This window comes from Pomacea canaliculata, linkage group LG11, assembly GCF_003073045.1.
Source record: "Pomacea canaliculata isolate SZHN2017 linkage group LG11, ASM307304v1, whole genome shotgun sequence".
Classification (NCBI taxonomy): domain Eukaryota; kingdom Metazoa; phylum Mollusca; class Gastropoda; order Architaenioglossa; family Ampullariidae; genus Pomacea; species Pomacea canaliculata.
This window is the reverse complement of record NC_037600.1, coordinates 23568581-23593843: the sequence shown is the minus strand read 5'-3', so window position 1 is coordinate 23593843 and position 25263 is coordinate 23568581. Positions and strand designations below refer to the sequence as shown.

The window sequence follows — 25263 nt, the reverse complement described above, 5'->3', positions numbered from 1 at the left end:
TGAAAGAAGAAGCGACAGGTTCGTTAGGGCGGTTCGGGGGGGGTAGCGAATCCCACCAGCAGCAGAGGCAGCAGCATATCTTCTCGTTGTTGCTGGGAGTTACAGCCGTATCTTAATTGCAAAGAACCAAAACCGTAGAGATGGGAGAAATCATAGGAAAATATACAAACCAAAGAGCACAAAGGCTCTTCCTCTCTCTATTATTCCTCACAAATGATCCCTCTAGTCGTTACAACGTGACGAGCAGACCAGTGCGTTGTCTGACTTGCACACACACGCATCACGGGAAGATGAAAGCAGCGAGTCAGTCTGATGAAATGTTTGGTTATGTCTATCGACTCATCTTACTTCTCCTGATAGCCTTAATACTATGTCTGGATCTTTGTGTTTCTCTCCAGCATCTGATAAACAACACGTCAAATGTACGTAGAGTGGCTGTTCGTACAGAATCAACCAGAGATTGATCTCACTCTGAATTCTTTAATACAAGTATCTTTTTTTTGTAGCTGCCTAACTTCTCTCTCTCTCAATTCACAATGGCCCACCACGTACCCTCCTATTATTTACCCCTCGACATCTCTAGCCCTCCTCCCAGACATTCTAATTCTCGCATAAGACATTTTGAACATCCGCTACATTGGTTGAACATCTTCCTCTCGAACATTCTACCTTTTAATTGCTTGCCGTGCTGAACATTCTGAATAGATTTGCAATCTACAACAAGACATTATTATTCGTACACTACTGAGTGCTAATCACATTGTTGTCATTAAAATACCTGACAATCATTTGCCCAATAATACTAATTATATTTGTCAACCTAGTCTAATACCAATTTTCACTGCACTATTTACAGCTCATATTTTCTTGCAATACTTTTGTATAGTTCTACATATTATCATTATCTTAACCTTCTTTTTCTTTTCCGCTCTGTGCGTGTCACCATTTTTGGTTCATGCCTCCCCACCTTCGCTCAGTTTGGGCGAAACCTTCACGCCTGTATCCCGTGGTGTTGTTAGCGCTGCATTGTTCCGCCCTGGGAGACAGATTGTTGTATCGAACCCACAGCGTTTAGCGTCCTTGGGGATCTACCGATGACGTCTCGAGCGAGAGCGTGTTGATGTGACAGTGAGAGACAGTCTGGAGAGTGACCACGCAGGAACTGCTGACTGTAGCGGTATGTGACATGCACCAGCAGCCAGGAGTGACCACCAGAGCCAGTAGAAATCCGTGGGGTGTGCGTTCAGTAGCCGATGCCCAAGGTCTGTTGAACGGAAGGCTCCCTTTCTGTTAGTGTGAGCGGATGACCCGGCACTATCACAGCCATGCGATCAGGCGTATTCTGGCGGTTACAATGTTTTCTTGTACAAGCCTTATTTCTGTCTGACCACTTGCTACATGCTTTATTTATCCTCTTAATTTACTATGCATACGTGGTTGTGATAGCTTCGGTATGTAGTTTGTTGTTGCACTTAATTTGCGGCTTTGACAGTACATCAGTGCTTACGGTTAGCTTCATATTCTGGATAACTGGTTCTCTACTGCCGCATACTAGGTAAAATAGATAACCGATACACCTCTGTGTTATGTTCCCTGTCCAGCGTCCTTCTCTCAGAAACAGATTACTTAATCAAGCAGTTTCATGTAAACTATGACGGGAAACAGTCTCATACACTCTCTTTACTATTTTCTCTCCAAGACACTACAACTTCTTCAAAACTTACTCCTTCCATTTCTAGACTCCTAGAATTTTTATATCAAGTTTGAAATATCTGAAACAGCCTCCCTATCATCTTAGGCAATGACTCAGAACTCCACCTCAGCACATTCAGAAAATTAGATGAGCCCTCTAGACGATACTCCTTGCTAGAATCTTGTAATATATGTTTTTTAACCCTTTAATACAATATTTTTCATTTCACTTACCTATACTTAATTCTCATAACTTACAATTACTTCAGTTTATCTTTCCCTGTAAAGGCGGAGCAATGAAATGCATTTCTTACTTATTTTACTCTCATAATAAGGATTACCATTGTCATTGTTTGGCTGCTTTCTGACCACTTGCGTTTATTTTATTAGAGAGATATAAAGCTTACCTAAATGTATTGTAAGAGAGAGATCCTTGGTATACCTGACTGGTTTGTCTTGTTGTATAGTGTATAGTAATAGACTGAGTTTTCCTTTGGTACGAATTGAACAGTTTATCAGAATAATAACAGGGATGCAGCTTTAATATATTATTGACAATACATTGCCTGATGATTAACAGTTTTAACTAATTGCTCTTTGACTTTCTGTATGATGTCACAGGACATACGTGCTGACTACTGGTACTTCAGGGTATCTGACCATCCACATCAATCATCTTTATTTAGTATGCTTAAAGTGCTTTACCCCTCTGTCCTGATTTGGTCACTACAGAGCTGTCTTTCTGTATCTCCTCATCCTCAAGACCCTTGTTTGACTGCATTTTCTAGAGACTTGATTTTTAATTTGTTTTTGATTCTTTACTGTTAGCAGATTTCATCAGCTTTTTCTTCTCGCTATAAAGCTGTTCTGTTTCCTTATTTTCTTCTTTCTACACTTCTTAGCACTTGCTATCACTTTGTTGTACACTCTTATGAAATAATGTATCAAGGGAAAGCAATACTGTGTCTTGTAACAAGTTACATTACTGACCTTTGCTCTCTTATTCTTATTAGTTCTATCTTTGAGTATTGGCTGTCTTTTATTACCTTTGTTAATTGTTATTTTGTTGTCACCTTTGACACTGTGTCTATTGTCCCTTCAATGTCTTCTGCATGCAGACACATTTAACTTAGTTTTAGTCTAAGCTGTGAGGGATCGCTTCCTTTTGTGTATGTTTGTACGACTGATACTTGAAAATATTTTATTATGAATTTTGTATATTCTAAGTCGTAAATATTTTTTTGATTTAAATTAATATAATAAAGAAATATTGCACGAGAAATGACTCACGAACTTCTCGTTGTTGCATGTGCTTACACAATGGATACGATGCTGCGATTTCTTCGTATTTCTCTGTGTGGGTGTCTCCTTGTGTCCTGACGAAATGGCGGGAAGGTAAGACCGTCTTGAATCTTCGTTTGACTTTGGCTTTACAATAATCCAGGTTTAACATCAAGCTTTATTATATAGTCCAATAACAACTGAAACACTGATCGTGTGTCAGTGTCTAAATAATATGTAAATAATGACCAAACATTAAAATAAGATTGTTGTTTTATGACATGTTTCACCATAGTCTTTGTCTCACGCTGCGGATTCACTTCCCGGACGCACTGTCTCTCTGTTTGTTTCATTTTTTATGTATGTTAGATTATAGTTATATTATCTGTTGCTGGGTATTGTTGAGATGTGCTGAGTGTCGTATATTAATAGTCTATAATTATAATAAATACTACAATCATAACATTATTTATAAGAATTTTCAAAAGTACCAAATTCTAATTGCAAGGCGCTGAATGTCTGACAAAGATTGGCACAATGTAGCTGCAGACTAAGGACGACTGCGATGCGCACCCACCCGTCGAGCTCAACGTGTGTGTAGGTGTCACCCCGGGTACTTCTATACACACACATTACACGTATACTAACAGTGAGTAGACAATTTTCTGTGTGTAGATGACAGCAACAAACTCACCTTTTGTTGTCGGCTTGTTAAAGTTAGGGACGGAAGAGCTTTCTATAATTTTGCGCCTTCCTAAAGAATAAATTATAAAACAACATAGCCGCAGTAGACAGACCTGAAATAAAAGAACAAATGGATGATAGAAAACTCGTGGGCCAAAACAATTAGAAAGTATTCACTTGATTATGGATGTTGTTGGAAATGCGTTCTGTAAATGATAGAAAAACAATAACTTCAACTTAAACAGTCTGTAAATAGTTGCTTTACCACGTTGTTCACATTGCTTGTGAGCACAGACGAGTTACAGGAGACCTTCACAGAGTATCCTGACAGCGCTCTACGTGAAACCTCATTGTGGCCGGGATGGTCAGTTCTGGAAGCTGCAAGGGCAGGTGCCAGACTGACAAGACTTGCCTACCTTTGATTTCAAAGTCTGTTGGGAAAGCTTGACATTGGATACTAAACATGATGTTAGAGATGGCAGGTGACTGTGCACTCTAACTGCTAAAGTCTGCTTCAGTGTCCTGCGCTGCATGTTCTATTATAGCACGCGTTGTCAACAAATATCAACGGACACCCCGTAAACAACAACACTGTTGAGTATGTTGTTGTGTATTTTCTACGATTCTGTAGTCGCCTACATAAGGACTACAAAACACATTTCACTAGCAAACTTCACGCGCCATAATCTATCATTGAATACAAAAGGTTGATTAATAATACTTTTAGTTAGGTACACAAAGTTGAGGAAATTACTTGAATTACAAAATTGCTGCTGTGCTAATTAACCTTGATAGTGTTAGTTTCTGTAGAAGAAAGTGTAAAGGTTAGGAATCACAGTGAACCACGACTAATCTGTTACTACTGCAGTGTAGTGTCAATGTACTACACACATATACAGATAACACTTCTGTGTTTACTAACACTTTCACTTCATTTACGACTGACATCTAAGTTCACAAATGGAAGAAGATAGCTCAATCGCTCCACAATGAACTTGTTTCCTTTGGTTGTACTAGTCTGAAATGATGCTCAACATTTGCAGGTGAACTGCATAAAGACAAATAACAAGGTATGAACCGATGCTAATATCAATTGCTAGCTGCACAGTCTGTGGACTCAGCCTCCACACACATGACTTATTTGACTTCTTCAGGTCCCGGAATGTTTACTTGTGTGCAGCATGAACTTCTACCTATTTAATGTTACTTACCCACATTGCAACTAACATTTATCTACTGGCACTCCTGATACAGTTGTTGTTGCGTGAACATTGAATGACAAGGGGTTTAGGTAACAACAACAAGTATCGTCACTTATTTTTAAAGATTTTAGCTGAAATCCACGATTAGAAATATATAGAACTTGTATAGTGTTATTCGTGTCACACTTATCTCATATTTATCAAGAGAATGCTATCTAGGAAACTACACTGTCACTGTGGGAGATGTCTGTCATCGCTAATGATAGATAAGTGCCAGACGTCCTCACCTCGCTGCAGCTCTGACACTGACAACAAGACATCCAGGACTCTAGCATCAGGACCGTCTGGACTGACACACTGGGGGAGCACAGCAGGAATGGAGAAAACATTCCACTTTATAATTATTGTCAAACTAGTGTTGTGACAGGCGTGCTGCTAGCAAGACAACAGTAAACAATCACAAATAAAATCGTACAGCGCCTTTTGCTGAAACTTGAAGTAACACAATAACCTTTCGGGAAATGTTGACATAACTTGCTTTCACTCTTATTGTGTCAAATGTTTTTGCATTATGTTCGTATGTCTCTGTCTTTCTACCTCTCCTTGCCAGCCAGTGGAGGTCTGTGTCGTCTCATAATGTCACCGCTCATCAGTCTCCCTCATACTGGTCTCCTAAGCGGAGCAAAAGGCTGGACCACTACCAGAAATCTGCAAGTCCACTTTTGCCTCAGACGATACTGGTACACTTACTTACTGTGTGAAGCAGATTGACTGTCCTGACCACAGCGATTGTTAATGAAAGGCAGATGTCTATGTAATATGCCTTCGATCAAGCCGAGAAGAAGTGTTTTTGCAGTAAGTGAGAAGCAGTAGAAGGATGAGTAGTACTCAGCTTGTCCCACACGTTGTCTACGTCAGTTTGTCTGTTTCGTACAGTAAAGATAGTCTAGTAAGTTGTTTACAGTATTTATTTTCATCAAACAACTGTCATAATGTTACATATATTTCGGATTTAACAAGTTCAGATTCATGTTTATTCATGTCCACGGTTAACGGTTTTCTTCCTTTTCTAATATTGTAAGATGGCAGTTAACCTCAGAGACATTGGGTTAAGGGTTAAAGCACTAGACCACCACTGTATGGATGAAGACATCACAGTTGCCACTACCACATATCTTTGTTGTCTACTCTAGTGAAAGTCGTTTCTAACTGTCACTTTATTACTTTATACAAACTGATTGGTAAAGTTAGAGGAGGAAGTGGCTATGAAGATGAGAGGCAGAAGTGACAATAAGGAGGAGGAACAAGATATGTACACATGACAGTCGTACTCGTAGACATAGAGCTAGAATTGTGGGATGGCTAGTGTTACCCGCGGTCAGGACTGTCTTGTATCAGAGCAGTGTGAACTGTGTACTGTAAGCACATTTAAACTGTTTGCTCGAGGGACTCAATCTTTACCTTGACGGTTGTATGATTAGCTATTGAAGTTGTCATGATTATTGCCCTACTTGTCCTCCATTGTTTCCGTCATTGTACCAAGTTCCACTTCGCCTTATTAACAATTCCTTACGAGCGAATGATTTTGTTTGTGTACAAATAGGGTCATGTCTGGACTGGCAGGCATCAGGCGGCATCAGAGTGGGGTCTACCCATTGATGTAAGACGCACGAACCTCTCGCAGTGTGTGTGACATGGACACTGCGGACGGCGGCTGACGGTACGTGTGGTCGTGTTTGTCAGTGTGTACGACTCAGGTGGTCAGTGTGTATGACTCAGGTAGCATCTCTCCTACACACTGTATCCTGCTCGCAACAGTGCGACAACCACTTATACCCAAGGGTCACATCCTTACAGCTCATAGTATCCACGAATAATTTGTCTTTGACATCTTTGCATTTCAACACGAAGCAGGAGAGGATCTCATCCCCTTCTGTTTCCAACAGTTTGTCTATCTCGCTGGTAGACTCCGTGGGTTGAGGGTGTTGTAGACAGGCTACATTTAGTGTGTTTGGTGTGCATGTGTCGGTGTTGTAGTCGCATCCTTTAACCCCTTGCATCCATTCTGCTTCATCATCAGCGACTGTAGGTTTGATAAGGAGTTGAAAGAAAATGCTATTTGTAATCGGCGGTGTATCATGCATTTGTTATCTTGATTATATTCCCTATAATTGAGCACAGCACTCGATGTGACACTTTACAGCCAGGAAAGTGTACATTGTGTTCCCATGACTGTCATTATACACTACTATACTACACTATATACTCACTGTATCTACACTATATACTACAACTATATACTGCACTCCATATACTACACATAATACTACACTGTATACTACACTATATACTACACTCTATACTACACTATATACTACACTATATATACATACAAACCTGTATACTACACTATATACTACACTATACTATTTACACCATGTTTCACATAGTCTATCGTAACCGTCAAGTGTTGAATTATAATCATGATCACAGCTAATAAGTCGTAAGCTGTTATATTTTATCAATTTTGACTCATCCTTAGTGAACTCATTAAACTGTGATTAGTGCTGAATCCTGTCGACATGCTGCGGCTTTGTTACCATAGTTTAACGACCTATAGAACTTGTGTCATGTGCATCATCCAGAGACGTCGCGACTTCACAGTTGACTTCAACCGAACTGGACAGAATATGTAAACGGGTTTGGTAACCTCACTGGAGATTTCTGGTGGGTAAGATGTGATATCTTTCATTCTCTGGCATTATCCCTCCTCCTGCACAACTGTAACCTCGACATTTGTTTTTACATTCAAAGTCAGGCTGTAATCAGTGTTGTGTTTTATTGTGTTGTTTGTGTGATGTCTACTGGTCAATACGCAGGTTGTTGTTTCTGTTGTTCTATTATAATTTTGTCCTAGGATGCTTATTGCTCACTATTTTGTGTACTGTTTCCTTAGCATGCTTTGTTTGCTGTGATAATGATGATGCTAGTCATGGAATGAATGGATGGCTGATGATCCTGTAGTGTCTCAGTTGCCAAAGTCTCAAATAGAAAGAAACACGAAGGTTGTGACCAAATAAATCACTGCGGCGTATTGTGTTGTTTGTTTTGGTTTGTTTTGTATTATTTTTGTTTTGTTAATTATTTCTTGTTTTCTGTTTTTTTGTTTTGTTTTCTGTAGGATTATCTGACTGCAGGGTATGAATAGGTTCAGAACTTTATTAATACACAGTAGCTAAAACATTTCGTGCAGTTGTATTACAGTCTATAATTTTGTTTTGTTGTGAATAAGGATATAGTGTGTAAAAATGTCCTTCGACCTGTCTATTTATTTATATTAGTCTACATGAAGTCTTTGAGAATGGTCTTAAACCACCTGTGTATATGTGTATAATCATAGTTCATTATCATTTTAAAGCTATATCGCTTGTGTGTGTAAATACAAGTATGTATGTGGTTTGCACGTGTTATGTGAGTGTGTGTGTTGACACCTTACCCCCTAGTCTGTGTGTGTCTGTGTACTGACACCTTACCACGCTAGTCTGTGTGTCTGTGTACTGACACCTTACCACGCTAGTCTGTGTGTCTGTGTACTGCACCTTACACCCTAGTCTAGTGTGTGTACTGACACCTTACACTAGTCTGTGTGTCTGTCTGTGTAGTGACACCTTACCACCCTAATCTGTGTGTGTGTGTGTGTCTGTGTATTGACACCTTACCACCCTAGTCTGTGTGTGTCTGTGTACTGACACCTTACCACCTAGTCTGTGTGTTCTGTGTACTGACACCAATTACCACCTAGTCTGTGTGTCTGTGTACTGACACCTTACCACGCTAGTCTGTGTGTCTGTGTACTGACACCTTACACGCTAGTCTGTGTGTCTGTGGTACTGAACATTACCACCTAGTCTGTGTGTCTGTGTATACTGACACCTTACCACGCTAGTCTGTGTTGTCTGTGTAACTGACACCTTACCACCCTAGTCTGTGTGTCTGTGTTACTGACACATTACCACGCTAGTCTGTGTGTCTGTGTACTGAACACCTTACACCCTAGTCTGTGTGTGTACTGACACCTTACCACCCTAGTCTGTGTGTGTCTCTGTACTGAACAGCATACCACCCTAGTCTGTGTGTGCTGACTGATCACCCTTTACCACTAGTCTGTGTCGTCTGTCTGTAGTGACACTTACACCAATAATCTGTGTGTCGTTGTATGACACATTACCACCCTAGTCTGTGTGTCTGTGTAGTGTGAACCCTTACACCTAGTCTAGTCTGTGTCTTGTGTAGTGGCACCTTACACCCTAGTCTTGTGTCTGAGATGTACTGGACATTCTGTCGTGTGTCTGGTGTTGACACTTACACGCTAGTCTGTTGTGTCTGTTGTAGTGACACCTTACCACTCTAGTCTGTTGTTGACTCTCTTCCTCTGTGTCCTACACTAGACCGGCAAACTCCTCAAGTTTGCTACTGAGAGTCACACTGCTCTGACATGTCCTCCTCTCTCCGCCTGTGCCGACATCTGAAGCCTTCAAATAGCTTCCTTAAAACTTTCTCTTTCAGAAATGTAATTTTGTTAATCAGGAGTACAGCTCTACCACTAATTAATTCTTCTCCCAGTGTGGTGTTATCTGTTGTACAGTTTTTGTTGAGTAAGCTTTTCTGATGCTATATCCTAATGTTCTGTATGGGTATGTGTAACATTGTTATTGTTTCGGTATACAGGCATGGACCTCGTACTTGAAGGAGACATGATGAGAATAACTTTATTATTTGGTAGTAATACAAAGCTAAACTCAGTTAGTTTTGTGATTTTACCTTTTTATCATTCGAAAGTCTAGCAAATAATGTCAACAGTTTTATAACATCATAGGACAGGTAATGACCAGCGACATGTCTGTGTTCATGTGAACTCTTGAGCAAGATCAACACAAATATTTCACTGCTGGACTTGTCTGTTGACATGAGGTCATTGCCTTGTCTTGTCGCAGGCCTAGACGCGATTGACAAAATGTTAACCTATGGACTAATTGGAACGCGCATGAGAGTGGACCTGGTGGCTGAGTTCGGGAAACGTCGTTGGGCGCAGTACGACTATTTCTATGTGTCCGGTCCTGAGTATGGCTACAAACTTGCCGTGGGCTACTACTCGGGTAACGCAGGTACGTACGTGACCACTCAACAGTAAGAAAGAGTGAGACGCACGTTAGCTGGCAGGCTGCCTGTCTGGCTGCTTAAGAAATAAGTGGATGACTACATTTGGTGTGTGTGTGGCTTTGCGTGCATGTGTGTGGGGGTGACAGCGCCTCCTATCGTGTGCGTTTCCTTGTGATGTAACTTGAAAATACAGTGAGATGATCAGGGAAAAGAGATTTCTGTGGGTTTCTCTCTTGTCTCGGATTTGTTTGTGTTTGTGTGTGTTTGTGTGTGTGTGTTCTTAGGAGCTTCTGACGTTTTCTTTCAGGGCTGTAGTGTGAAGTCGTGACTAGACTTGTTTAAAGAGTAATTTCATTATGTACAATCGTGTTTAGTGAGCTGTGGTCATTGTGTTGTTTTAATATGTTTTGAGTCTGTCAGGCTTTGACTGCATGCAAATTATTAATTATTTATTGTGACATGTGACCCGCCACGACGAAATGAGTCAGTCAAGTCGGAAATTTGTATTTTACAAATTGAATATTTTCCAAATGTACAGGGTTTAGTCTGTTTATTTGATACAAAGTTATTCTTCTCGTCCTAAAGTTGAGTTATATGTATTACAACTGTGAAAGTACGCTGGTCGTCTTATTGACAAAAGCGGGTTCAAAGATTTTCAGCAAACCCATGTGTCTCCCTAGCATCGGATACTTTTCATTTTGACACTGTGCTAAAGTTTGCATGATGATAACATACGGCAAGCTACATCATTTTAGGTAATAAAAATACAAAGACATGAATATGTGCGTGCTATTAGAACCTTGACCTGTTAGCAAATAAACAGAAATGTTACAACAACTGTTGCAATCTACTCAACATGCAACTCACAGAACAGTACAATACTCAAACATTATCTACTAGTGTGCTAAATGTAAGTAAGGAAATGAGAACAAAATGAAGAAAACTGCATGGTTGACATACCGGAATACTAGGACAAGTGGCAAAACTTTCAGTAAGAGTCAGGCTGCACTCAGTTGACCGGAACCACCGTCCGGGGCCTGGAGTACCGACTGCTCTGTGCGACTTGAGACTCGTTTCGTCATGGCAGGTGGCGAATGTTTTATTACTACTGTCAACTTCATTTGTGTGGCTTTACATTTTAGAAAACTTATTTTTGTGTCCTGGAATTTGTTTTGAGCGACTACAGGACTGAGAATGGCGAGTGACATGCAGTAGTTGGGTAATGACAGCTACAACAATATCTTTATCACGAGGAGGACCACGATGTATCTCTGTCTCTGGTATCGTCTCCACTGTAGCAGAGATATTTCTCCCATGTCGTTTGTTGTCTCCCAAGTCATGACCGTTGACGCTGTGCCTGTCCCACAATGCCACAGAGCTACCGTTCTAACATATGGAAGGAATTTCCTCACACTTTGACCTACAGGGCAGTGTGACCTTTCGCCTTTGACTTGAGTGGTGGTGGAATTAGAAATTCTGATATCTGTCTCTCCATTCCTCACATTAGGTGACGGAGGGCTCGTGTTGTCACGTGATGTCACACGTCGGGTGTGGGAGTGACAACTTAAGACCCGCATGGCTTATCAGTGTGATTTTAAAACTCTAACATGAAGATAACAACACAAACACGTACAAGTACATTCAAGAAAGTTTGGCATGTTGATACAAGTTGTTTACGCAATTGCAACAAACAATAAACACATTATTTGTCTTTAGTATCCACATCATTCAGCAAAGTCATGCTGCAGACAGCACGTGTCCTTATACCGTGTCTACAGACATCTTCTGTGGTTCAACCTTTTAGACACAACACAGGTCACATCAACAACACCTTTGCTGTGTATGTCGCTCTCCTTTAGTATACACTAAGTAAGAGATTAGTGTGTGCACTGTAATGTAGCTTACACTAAGTACGAGATTAGTGTGTGCACTGTATGCTTACAAAACTAAGAATTTTAGTGTGCAGACTATACAGCATATTCTAAGTATTATTAAGTATTCATTATTTGGTTGATGTCTTTGTACATTTGTTACACTTGGCATGAAAAGAAACAGATAAGCTAATAATCTGAAGACATCGTCAGGGCCCATGCCGAGCCTCACTGTATGGGATCTTGTTGTTGTCGGTAAATAGAACAGACACCAGACTTTGTGCTGTTCTCTTGCTAATTCCTACAGAAGCTGTTCACATTAAGACAAGCATAGTGAACTAGGAACAGGAAGAGGAACGATGCTCGCAGTAGTCGACCCGAGGGTAATGCTGGAAAATGACCTTACTACATTCTCCGTGACCTAAGATCACATGTCTACTTCTATAACTTTATCCTCTCTATACTTTCTCTCTTGTTTACTTTCATTATAAAGGTTTAGATGAACTTTTCATATCCTATTGTAAACTTTACAGTCATTTTAGAGATAATTATCTATCTCTCTATTCCTTTTCGTGCATCAGGTTGCACACAAGGCCTCAACCTTCGTCCGCACCGATGTCGATCGGCTGAAATCCGCTCCAGGTGACCCCATGTCCAGCCCTTATCCCTTTCATCTCCCTTTTCCACTGTTCTTCTCTCAAGTTTCCTTTGGGCGGCCTCGTTTTCTTCGGCCGTCTGGAGTCCATCGCAGGGCGACTGTGGAGAGGTCTGTTGTCTTGCTGGCGGAGCACATGTCCAATCAATCGCCAACGCCTTCGTTGAACCTGCGTGGTGATGGACTCGGTTTCAGTTCTTCGTTGGTGATGGTGTTTTGGCCACAAGATGTGAAGTATTACGCCTGAGGCATCGTTTTGGAAGACATCAAGTCTGTTACAGATGGATTTGGTCATCTTCCATGATTCTGATCCGTCAAGGAGATTGCTGATCACAGTTGACTTGAAGATTTCTCAGCTTGATCTTCTGGCTGATGTTTTTTGCCTTCCATGTGCTCCTGAGTGAGGCGAGGCTTGGCTGGCTTTAGCCAGTCGGGCTTGAATCTCCACCTCCGCATCCCCGGTGTTTGACATTTTGGACCCAAGATAGGAGAAACTGTGAACTTCCTCAATCTCTTCTCCATTTAGTTTGATGCTGTCTTGGACTCTGGCGGTCACTCTCAAACTGTTAGTTTTTTGTGTGCTGACCTTCAAGCCAAGGTTTCCAGCTGTTTCTGAGAAGGCATTTGTTTTTTTCTGCATGTCTTGGTAGCGGTGCGACAACAGGGCAATGTCATCAGCAAAGTCCAAGTCTTCCAGCGTTGTTGTTGCTGTCATTGTCGTGGTCCATCTGATCCCTCTCCTCTCACTGTCGGTGGAAGTCTTCATGATCCAGTCCATGGCCAGGATGAAGAGGAACGGCGACAGAATGCAGCCCTGCTTCACCCCAGTACAGACGTTGAAGGGTCTGTAAGCTCTGTGTGACACAACAACCTGGGATTTTAAAACACTGCATTGCAACGACCTGTACAAGTTTTGCAGGGACTCCGTCATGCCCAGTATTTTCTCTCCTGTTTCCTGTAAGACTAGATTGAAGTCGTCTAAGGTCATCTCTTGTTGGTCTCCTAGTGCCTGGAACCTGTTCTTTACTTCCAAAGCAAAGGCTCGTTTGGTGGCTGGATTTTTCAGTTTGCCGGAGTCCACTCTCTGCTTCAGAGAAACAAGAGTGTGGTCACTGGCAACTTCTGCTCCTCTGTAGGCTCTGACATCTTGAAGTGAGCTCCTCCTTCTTCGGTTGCTGATGAAAAGGTCTATCTGGTTCTTTGTGATCCCATCTGGTGATGTCCACGTTGCCTTGTGGATGTCTTTGTGTGGGAGAGTGTGCCTCAATCAGTAGGTTGTTTTCTTCACAAAAGTCTGCCAGTCTCTCTCCGTTGTCATTGATGGTTCCAATTCCATGCTTGCCCATGACATGCTCCTGCAGGTGTTGTCACTTCCACCTTGGCATTGAGGTCACCGATGATGACTATCCTATACCAGTACCCTAGCAGCATATCGAGGGCTGGAACGCTCTCTAAGGCTGCCTGGAGCTGATCGTAAAAACATCCTTGTCTTCTGCCTTCTGTCTTCATTTGGTGCATAGCAAGCTAGCACTGTCAGCTTGGTGTACTTTGAATGGAATCTTTCTCTCAAAAGCCTGGGTCCATAAGGCTTCCATTCCAGCAGTGCCTTTTCCGTTTTCTTGTTGAGGAGTAGAGCCACTCCTTCAGAGTGCTGAGCGTCTGATCTTCCTGAGAACAAGATGGTATATCCTGATGCTAGTCTCCTCTTTCCCGTGCCGGTCCATCTGACCTCACTGACTTCCAGGATGTCCAAGTTGTAGTTGTCAAACTCCTTGACTAATTGGAGCATCCTGCCAGTCTGGTACAAGGTCTGGACGTTCCAGCACCCCACCCTCAACTTTTGCCTCGGCTTGAGTAAACTCCTGTTGGGGCGCCAGCTCCATCTCGGGTTTGGCCGTCGTCCATCATAAGTCCAGTCACCTGGTGTGCTTCATTACCTTCGCCATGATTGACGAGTTTTCTGGTTTTAGTTTCGGTAACATGCTTTTTTTACATGGTAGAGTTGTTAGCCCTACCACACCTATTTACTGTACCTGTAGGTGAGGTGTCCACCTTAGTCGCGCTCTTACGACACGCCTGGCTGGATGGCAGGACCCTATTCTAACAATGCTCGCTAGGCAAGCATACCCCGGGGTCCCACAAGGGAGAGTTAGTTATACTCATTCGTTTTTACACATTTTAGCTGAGGCATTCTTCTGTTAACAACTGTTATCTTCACTCTTATGTTGTTGATGATATGCTGGGTGAAGCATCATTAGAAATTAAAAAAAAGATTTTTTGTATTTGTGTTCCGTGGTGTTTGGCTTTGTTATGATGAACAACACAGAAATAACACATTTAATAACAAAAGTTTGTATAGATGTTTTTTTAGTGATAATAATTATATTTGTGCTTAGGACTTTGTGTGTCTACTAGTACAGAATTGTGTGTGTTTGTGTGTTTACAGGAGATGGGTTGAAAGCTAGTTACGATGGCACGTTTCAAACCTATGACCGAAAGAAGGACGACTGTGTCACATTATATGTTGGCGCCTGGTGGTACCCGCGTGGCTGTAGATTCCAGGCTGGCCTCAACAACCCTTTTACAGATCAAATGGTTTGGTCTGACAGCGGCTTCGTGAAGTTCTCGGAGATGAAGATGAAGCCATGGTCCTAACACCACCTTGTCTCCTGTACTCACTGCCTACACCGCCAGTCCACTGTTCACTGTTCTCTACAGGTTCCACTGATGATGTGAGCTCAGTGTACATTAACCTCTCACAATAGTCTAACATCTGACCCTAGTGCAGACTACTTACTGTACTTTAATTGTTTACTTTGAGTATATTGCCTGGTGATTCTATTATACATGTGTTGTATTACTTCTTTCAGATTTGGGTTTGCTTTGATAAACTAACAGGTTTACAAACGTAAAATCTAAGTTTAATTAATTAATTTAGCATTAATTGTGTTATAGTAAACGTGTCATGAACTGTATATTAGCTAGACACCTAATAGTTTATAGTAAACGGGGATAATAGTGTCACTAAACACCTAATAGTTTATGCAATGTTGCCAGTTGACTCAGTCTGAAAAAGACAACAATCATCTGAGAGTTTCATTTACAAAATAATGCAAAAACACGGATACTGATTGTATACAACACTTCTGTTTATTATTTGCTTACTGACGATGACTGACCATGACTCAGATTGCTACATTTTCTAATTGTTTGGTGATTAAAAGGCTTCAAGTTTATTTTGTGTTATGTTGTGAAACTTTACAGTACCCTGGAGTTTGTTTTATTCAAACAAAAACTGACATTTTCACAAAGCTATCAGCGAGGCTTACTTTTCGTGTAAACAAATAGAACTATTGCAAAGAATGAACAGATATTTTCATTAAAGCAATTAAAATAATAAGTAGTATTGTTGGTATTTGTCGCTTTGACATCACTATGTAGTCAATCTTACCTCCCCTTTCGAGGCCTCGTTATTCTCCTCCTTCTCCTACGGGGGGTTGATGTAGATTTGCTTGTGTAGTTTTAGTAACTGCTGTAATTCGGCTTGTACGCTGTTAATATTGCCATTTGTTGTGCTTGTGTGCTAGTATTTTGCATTATTTTGTATTTACTAAAGTCTGGAGGGACTGTTGCCTGCACTGCCTCGCTGTGTTGTATTCTAAAATGTCACGTGACGCTTTGCTGAATAAGTATTTGTCCTAAACTGAAGCCATCTCCTGTTGTTTATTTGAAAGAGTGCGCATGTCCGCGGGAAGTTCGTGACACTCTGTCTGTCTCTCTCTGTTTACTCACTTTTTCCATCTTTCGATTCCTTTATATCTTTTTCTTCACTCGTCACACACTCTTTAGTCTTAATATACAGCTTTCAAGAAAAGAATATTTCTGTAACATGTACAACCAAAGCCGTCCTTTGCTGAAGTTTCATGAGGTGTGCAGTTGTTGCACTGGTCTTTATGTTTATCTCACTTCTACTTGTTTCCTTTACAAACACGTGACTTTGATACACGGGAAGAAAGAAACTCAAAGGTTGGTTAGTCGGTTCTTCCTCTGGCCACCGGGATGCCGGCCACCCTCCAAGCTGCCTGGAGGGACAGTCTTCGACAGGGTGTCGTGCCGTGTACACACGCTTCCCTGACACACTGATCACAGTTCATTAAACATGTTTGTAAACATTCACTGAGATTATAGGGGAGTTAAATAAACACATCTGTCATCCTTTAGCAACATCACTGTGGATTTCTAGAACAAGAACATTCTCTAAGGTTCTACAGCAGGGAGGACTAGTGTTTAGTTGAAGGAAAATATTTCAAACATCAGTGAAGTTGTCCAGCGTGCACTCCATGTATATATGCTTGGCATAACGCCTTCGGTTATCATTCGCAGTTTGGAAGTGTGGCCCTCACAGATAACCTTTGACCTGGTTGATAATATGCACTGTGTGTCGTCTTACTGCCAATCGCAAGAGGGAAGAGTGCCTGGCATGTTACACAGAATATAATTGTGCTACCATAGCAACTCAGATGATGAAGAGACACGAGCTGAAGTCTCTGGAGCTCGTCAAGTGGCCGGAACACAATGCTTCAAAGATTTCTACCCCGGGTGACAAAGACAACCAAGAGCTCGCAAGGAGTACGACACACCTAACCAATAGAAATCACTAATGTGTCCTAACGCAAAGAGCATAACAAAGTAAAATAATAAAGTTCTTAACATGAAACAGGCTAACCTAATGTATGCACACACACACACACACTCAAATACACCGGTAACATAATAATAATTGTGAACACACCAAGACAAACAAATGAACAAATGTAATATAAACTGCAAACTATTTTGGAAATATCAAGAGAGAGCGATAAACGCTTTTCTCTTGCTGATCAAACAAATAATCATAACATACTCCTGACCAAATAAATCTTACCTGAATACATGTATTTCACACTTTACAAAGTCAATTTCTACAAATTAAGAGGCAAAACCTCTTCAACTGTCCTTGGCTTTCAAATAAAATGAACTGCTTTAGTTATCTTGAACAGCAAACGAGCCAGGAGACAGGAAAGACAATTTCTTCTCCATTTTCGGGAAACTGCAATAACTGAGATCTTCCTATTTATAGCCTACATGTGTAGATAAATGACAAATCTTTAATGATGAGGGCAACAGAAAAAGCAAGAGTTATGTTGTTTGACATCGAGCTCTCGAACTAAGTGGCAGAAATTTAAAAAATACATAAATTGGAAACAAGGCGATAAAAGGCAGACAGAGAAATTACAATATGTACAAACATGGTGATTGAGATGTGAACTGCCAGGTGTGTTTAACTGGCTAGAGGACTGGCAACATGCGCTCCATGGCGGCAAAACAATTTCTGGTTGTTAGACTTGTCAGCTGCATTTGATACTGTAGTGTAGATTATTGTATACCTCTACACAGACTTCACCACTCTTCTGGTATTCCTGTTGCTTTGTCCTACTAGTGAACCTGTCTCATGGACCGAACCAAGACTGTATGTGAATGGAATATACTTACATGCCTTTGTCTTGGGATGTGGTGTCCGGCAATGGTCAGATGTAGGTTTAATACTTAATACTCTAAAGGGTTTGCGTTCTACTGAATAAAGAAATTAATTAATCAATCTCTCCTTCTCTCTCTCCAAGTCATTGTCAAACCAATGGCGGACTTCCAGTCGTGCTCTACAGTCGACAAGTGGGATTTCACTTCCTGTTTCTCTTGCGGCTTTACGAGGAACAACGACTATGATGATGATGATGATGTAGTTTTATAGCGCGCCAGTATCCGCATCACAAAGATGCGCTCAATGCGCGGTAATCCCAGCAGCCACCAAACTGCAGGTCAAATGAAAACTTCAAAAAAGTTTAAACAAGTGAGTCTTCAGATGTTTCTTGAAAGATCCAATACTATCAGACTCCTTGGTCGAGAGGGAAGCGAGTTCCACAAAAGCGGGCTACATTGGAGAAGGATCTGAAACCCGCAGTCTTCTTATTAGCATTCCCTGACTGAACACTCGGTCGTTCAAGTCTGAAGTGTGCTGCTGAACGAAGGTTCCGCTGGGGTTGGTAACGGCGAATGAGTTCTTGTAGATAGACAGGCGCAAGGTCGTGAAGACAGCCATATGTTAAGGTTAACAATTTATGCTCAATTCGCTTCTCCACAGGAAGCCAATGCAGGTCACGAAGTACAGGAGTAATATGGTCAGTTGTTTTCTTTCCTGCAACTATCCTCGCAGCCGTATTCTGCACTCGCTGTAGCCTCGACAACTCGCTCTTTGAAATCCCCCAGAGGCAGCTGTTGGCATAGTCTAATGTAGAACCGATGAGGGACACAGCAACTGCATTTGCAGTCTTCTTATTAAGACTGGGTCGGAGTCGTCCAAGAGTGCGGATATGGAAATAACACGCCTTGACTACAGAACTGACATGATCAGACATAGTTAGAAGATTGTCAACATAGAGTCCAAGGTTCCGTACGGAGCTGGAGAGAGGAATTCTAGCTTGACCCACTTGGATGGAGTCTAGAGAGACTTTACTAAGGCTAAGCTTGGAACCACATAGCATCGCCTCTGTCTTCTCATCATTAAGCTTGAGTTTATTCCTCAACATCCAAGACTTGACCTCTAAACAACAATCTTCTACAGCACAAACTGCCTCACGCACCGACTCACTGTCAGTACTAAATGAAAAATAGAGTTCAGTGTCATCTGCAAACATCTTACGGTTCACATTATGCTTCTCAATGAGAGGACCAAGCTGAGATGTAAATAGAAAATAGAACCGGGCCCAAAACAGAGCCCTGCGGGACACCACACAGCAGTGGAACTGCCACTGAAGAAGCTTGATTGACCATCACCCTTTGTGTGCGATCACTGAGGTAGGAATGGAACCACTGCAAGGCGGAACCACCAATGCCCACCTCCATCTGGAGACGAGTCAGAAGAGTGGTGTGATCAATGACATCGAAGGCCGCACTCAGATCAAGGAGGACCACAAGAGTCAATTTCCCAGCATCCGCACTGCACAGAAGATCGTTCATAAGACGCAGAAGGGCTGTCTCACAGCTGTGCTTGGGTCTATACGCCGACTGGAATTTATCCAATAAGCTGTAGCGGTCCAGGTGGAATGTCAACTGCTGAGCAACGACACGCTCCACAAGTTTCGAAACAAAAGGCAAATTCGACACAGGTCTATAGTTTTTACACAAGCTAGGTCCAAGTTGTGCTTCTTTAAGATAGGCTTGATCACAGCTGTTTTAAATTGTCTGGTACAGAGGCAGAGAAAAAGGCTAGCATTGACTATGCGAACTAGTACAGGAAGTAGAATGTCAAGGTGCTGGAGAAGAACACTAGTGGGGATAGGATCATCCACAGACGTAGTTGGGCGACAACGCCGAACTAAATTCAATAGTTCATCCTCTGTCACTGGTTGAAAGTTAGAGAGGGGCATGCCACAAAACAAGTCACTGGTTTGCTCCACAGTATCAACCGAGTCACTGAAGCTGTCCATGATGGTCTTTATCTTGTCTTCAAAGTAAGCACTCAGTGTACTGGCAGCGATCTGATCATCCATCTCTGGAAGAACAGGCTGAGTCACATCTTTACCCAGGAGACCATTCACAACTGCAAACATCTTGCAAACATCGACTACAGTCATAAACGAGGACACAAACAGGACAACTTGAGGTCAAGTGATGACTAGACTGTGAAGAGAGCTGCCCATCCCCGTCCACAGTTTCCCATGTTTGTGGTCCTTGACTGTATATATTTTGAACTTTAAAGAAGTTAAACTAAGTTGGGTTTTTTTAAATAAAACTTAAATGTCTCTGATAGATATCTGTCTTGAGGTTTGGCCCTGATACATGTGTTGATAGTAATGCCTTACTCTTGAGGATTTGTTAAATTTCATTCATTTTGGAGTGGGTGGGGGTGAGAAGTGTTCACAACACCGACAGGTCACAAATTTCTGGATGTGATGAAACTTCCCTCATTACCTGTAAAATATACGCAATTTATCCAGTACACCTATTCAGTCTCGAACATGCAAAGTGGGCAGGATCCAACTATGAGTAAAACTCGGACTTTTTAGCCCGGTCTTGATAAACATTCTCCAGAAAAAGGCCGACATAGCGAGTAGCTGTGTGATCCGCTGTTATTCTACTCTACTTCATACCACTGTTAGACAGGTGCAGCCATGTGGAACTAAACCCAGGCCCAATGAATAAACCTACCATCAACGGATTCGTGGAAAGAATGGAGAAAACACTGGAAAAACAGCTCAAGGTTCAATTTGAGAACTTTGAAGGCTATCAAAGAAGCTACAGGAAAGTCCATGCCGAATCTAACAAAAGATACAACAGAACAACAGGGCCGAAGCGGAGTAGGTAATTATAGGTGGGCCGGGCTCAGTGAAAGCGGACAGTGGAGGGAAGCCTTTCTCTCCGTTTGTACGACTTGACAGACTTTTTCCCTCGTGTCTGTCTCTGAGTGATCTTTCAGTCGCAGGCAGCAGGTCTGAGTAAGGGAAGCCCGTTCAGTCAGAACGTATCACTGCCTGCTGGCACTTGCGGTGTGGTGGTGTAGAGAGGAGGGATGTATGCTGTAACCAAGAGGCTGATCCTCCCAAACGACAAGCGAGGGAGTTAACTGTGTCCGGCAGCAGGACGTGGGAGGTAGCGGCTGGTAGACCCCAGTGCCACCTGTGCAGTTGTGGTCGTCTTCAGAGAACAGCAGACAAATTGATTCCACCTTTGAGAATCGTCGCTGCAGTCCATTGCTGATGGCAACTGTTGTGGGGCAGCGGCAGGAAATCTTTGAGTGGGCAGAGTGTTTGCACCCAGTTGTACTCACTTTCAAGACCAAAGGGCGAGGTAGCCGAGTGGAGCTATCAGCGCCAACCAACACGGACAGTTCGTGATGGAGGAGGAGCTACTGTCCTACTATATCCCAGGACTGTGAATTGTGGTTCAGGGACCGCGTGTCCGGACACATGTACAGATACTGACTTAAGACCAAATTATCTCCCAAATCCTTCCAAGGTGGGTGACATGAAACAGAGAAAGTCAGCCAAACAAAAAAAAAACCAACAGCACTAGATCTGAACGCCTGAAGGAACAACACAGACAAAGATATACAAAACTAAACAAAGAGGTAAAGAGAATGACAAAATCCAACAAAAGAGTCTACATAGAGAAACTGACAGATAAAAAAAACTTGCAGGTGAAGCTGAAAAAGCAGCAAGAAAAAATGACCTGAAGACACTGTACAAGATAAACAAAGAGATAAACAATTTATTTAAGAACAGTGATGTGCCAGTGAAAGACATGAACGGTAATGCTATCGAGGCGAGATATGAAAACTACAGCACTGGAAATATTTTTAGTCCATTTTTTTTTAATTTGAGGTTAATAAACTTTTTTTTTTAAATACCGGTCGAAATTTAATTCGTGGAAACTCGTCGCTGCGTCAGCAAACACACATGTCCTAGATCCTCACAGGTTTGAGTTAAAAATCAAAACTGTCCCTTCAAGGTGTAACCTTTCTACCTGGCATCAAACTTGTAGGTGAAAGCCCTCATTACCTACCACCGGCTGTGTGCTCGGGGGACTGTATATTATTAGGATGTAGTGATGTAAGGATGTTGATGTACATTTGAGGTTGTGTATAACTCACTATCCAGATTTCAAATATGAAAATAGCTGTGTGATAAGCAAAGCACGATGAAAGGATATGCAGGGAGGAGGAAAGCGAAATGCAGCAAGAACACTCACGACAGCTTGTCTCTCTCTCTCTCACACACACAGACCTTCAAGCACATGTGCACCAGATGAACTAACTCATTTCTGGAGGTGAGTTTTAGTATCACTGGACTTTTTCTGAATCCTCCCAACTCACTGCAGAGCTGAGATTTTGTGAATGTAGATGTCTGGCAAGCCAAGAAAAAAGTTCCTGATATGTACACATCATTCATCATACTTTTCTTCACTTGTTTCTTCCTTAAGATCACTCGGGAAGCCATTTCTCTTTCCGATATTGTTTCCATCGTTGATGTCAGCTTTTCTTTGTAGATGAAAAGACACTGTTCGTTATGAATGACCTTCTGAGTGAGCGGTGTTATCTTCATCGGTAGCATCGCCTCTGTCTTCCTCAGAATAGAATATCACAAAATATAGATTACTGGAATGTTTACTGGAATGTTTTTGTTTTGTTACTTTCTTTTTTAAGAGCACCGAATCAACAATCACAACGATAATCGCAAATGGTAGACGGAGGCCAGTTCCTACATTTTATAGCTCACATTCATACAGTAGAAATCTTTCCACCGACCAATGGCGAGAAGAAGCCGTCACGAAGACGCTGGCTTTCGATGGGACAACAGAAGGTCGTAGCTGAACCAATAAGTAAACAGACAAGCAGATCAAATTGAATAGTAAGACGAAGAAGCATGTAAGAAATAATGAACGAAAACTCACAACAGGTTAACAGACAACAACAAATGCTGAGAGCTCTAGTCCTCTCGAGCCAATCAGGCGAAGGGACATCACTCCAGATGTTAAAACAGATGTGCAAACCCCCACTACAGCCCTACCCCCACTCTTCCATGACACTGTGATTCCCTTTTTTTTCTCTTTAGGTTTTATAAAGAAAGGGAAAAGGGAACAGGTTTTTACTTATTATTATTTTTCGTTTGTGCATATTTGTGTGCACGTGTTTCTGTATGTGTATGAGTGTCAGGAAGGTGTGCGCGACTGTGCGTGCGTTCGTGCGTGCGTGTGTGTGTGTGCGTGCACGTCGTTCTTTATCTCAAACAACAGTGACAGCGTGTCCTTACTCTTGAACTTTACCCACCCGAGTATGAAGGCAAAAAGTAGACATTTGGCCAAATAACTTATAAACATCTCAAACAACCTGAGACAGATGTGACTGATGTGTGACACGTGACTAACACGTGTTGTAATGATTACGTTTCGACATTAAAACAATTAAGTACAACCGAGATGGAAGACCCCACCCTGAGTGTCATTTCGACACTTGAACACATTCTCGAGCTCTGCCCTCAGTCTCTGGTGTTGGCTGTCGTGTGAGCACAACTCACGGTGTCATCGAGTCTGTCGCTCGTCAGACGATGAAGGTCTTTCGCGATAGCGCAGTGGAGCGTCGATGTCGCACAATGACAATGTTTACTTAATTAAAACCGTTTCAAACGCCTCATTATTACTAACACTATGTTAATGCTGCTCTTAGTGTAAGTCTGTAGTGCTAGAGTCTAGGTTAATTTCCGGAATGGAATTATATTAATGTTGAAGGTCAAGATTCATCTTGAGTTTCATAAATTACAAGTTGTGATGCACATCGTGAAATGACTTGAAGTCGGGCATCAACATCATCAACTCTCCCTAGACACACGACGACTTTTCTCTCCAGACCACGAACTCGATCTCCCTCTGCCAAACACACCACGTCACTGCGGGCCGTGGCCACGTCGTCGATGTCGTCATCCTTCATCACCCGCACTGGGATACCCGCTTCTCTCAGCGCCGTCATCATGTGTGAACTGTCGCTAAGAACTCGCCAGTACAGCAGCAGCACGTGTCTCCACTGCACACAGGGTGGTCGTGCACCGCCGCTGGTGTGGGTAAATGTAGTAGATGTTGTCCTGACGTTCTCTGGTAATATTCAAGGTGCATTACTTTCTAAGGTATTTGTGTACATAAAGTGTAAACATAGAGAATTACAAATTATAGCATCGAATTGCCTTATAGGACAGTATATGTTTACACATTAACTACACATTGTCAGATACATTACATGTTGTGGTAGCTGTCTTTTAAATCTTAACTTCCAAGGTTTACAAATAATGTTTTATCACAAAAGACATTACACAGTCACACACCTGTAGAGGTGACTCGTAGACTGTGTAGGAGGCTGGCCAACTCACGACCGCACGTGACACAGTCATGTGGCCTGTCACCTGAGTGACCCTGACCTCGGTGATACAGTCGTCTGACTGGCGGGCCGTCTGTGTGATCGGGTACACCTCGCTCACTGTACGGGTGGACACGACGAAGTTTGGTGATTTCATCGTCCTGCTCGACTTCCCTGACGACGGTCGGTGGAGAGCGGAGGGGTCTGGTTAAATGTTCCACTTCCCAGCCATCGGGGGCATCTTCGTGGTAACAGTTTGCAGCCCAGAGGTGGAGAACAGGAACTTTTGTCAACAGTTTGTTACAGAAATCATGGAAACTTGACTTCGACCTGGAACACATTTGAGAGTTGAGAAAACGATAGAATAGTACGAGTATTTCATGGTGAAGACGCATTATATACGAGTAACAGTCGACTTCATAATTTGTGTTACATTATTAATATTTTAATTAGCTTTTCCATACAAAAAAAATTATAAACCTCTCATTTAACCAAGAAGATCTTTTTAGATGTTTAACGAAGCCTTTGTGACCCAATAAAATTTAATTTATTTTCAGTCAGCTAAGCAACTTAAATGCTTTCATTAAAGTATTGCTTTAATACCTTTAACATGCACTGTAAATAATGAGATAAATTGATGATTTCAAAACTATAGTACTTACCCGTATCCAGGGATTGTCTCATCAGCGATGATGTACAACAAATTTTCTTTTGCCGCTCGTGACAAGTCGTTGACGGCCTGCTCCACGTCTTCATTGAATCCAAAGTCATACAGCAGGA

General features: G+C 41.9%; 2 protein-coding genes across 3 annotated transcripts in view; one reads left to right on the top strand and one right to left on the bottom strand.

The window, feature by feature from the left end:
• LOC112574793 overlaps window positions 1-25263 on the bottom strand; it is a 453350-nt gene that overhangs the window by 227003 nt on the left and 201084 nt on the right. The window lies entirely within an intron of this gene.
• LOC112574849 (ficolin-1-like) lies at window positions 9859-15489 on the top strand. Its single transcript, XM_025256170.1, has 2 exons — window positions 9859-10024; window positions 14992-15489. The coding sequence occupies exons 1-2, from the start codon at window positions 9874-9876 to the stop codon at window positions 15198-15200; spliced, it is 360 nt and encodes a 119-aa protein (XP_025111955.1). The 5' UTR covers window positions 9859-9873; the 3' UTR covers window positions 15201-15489.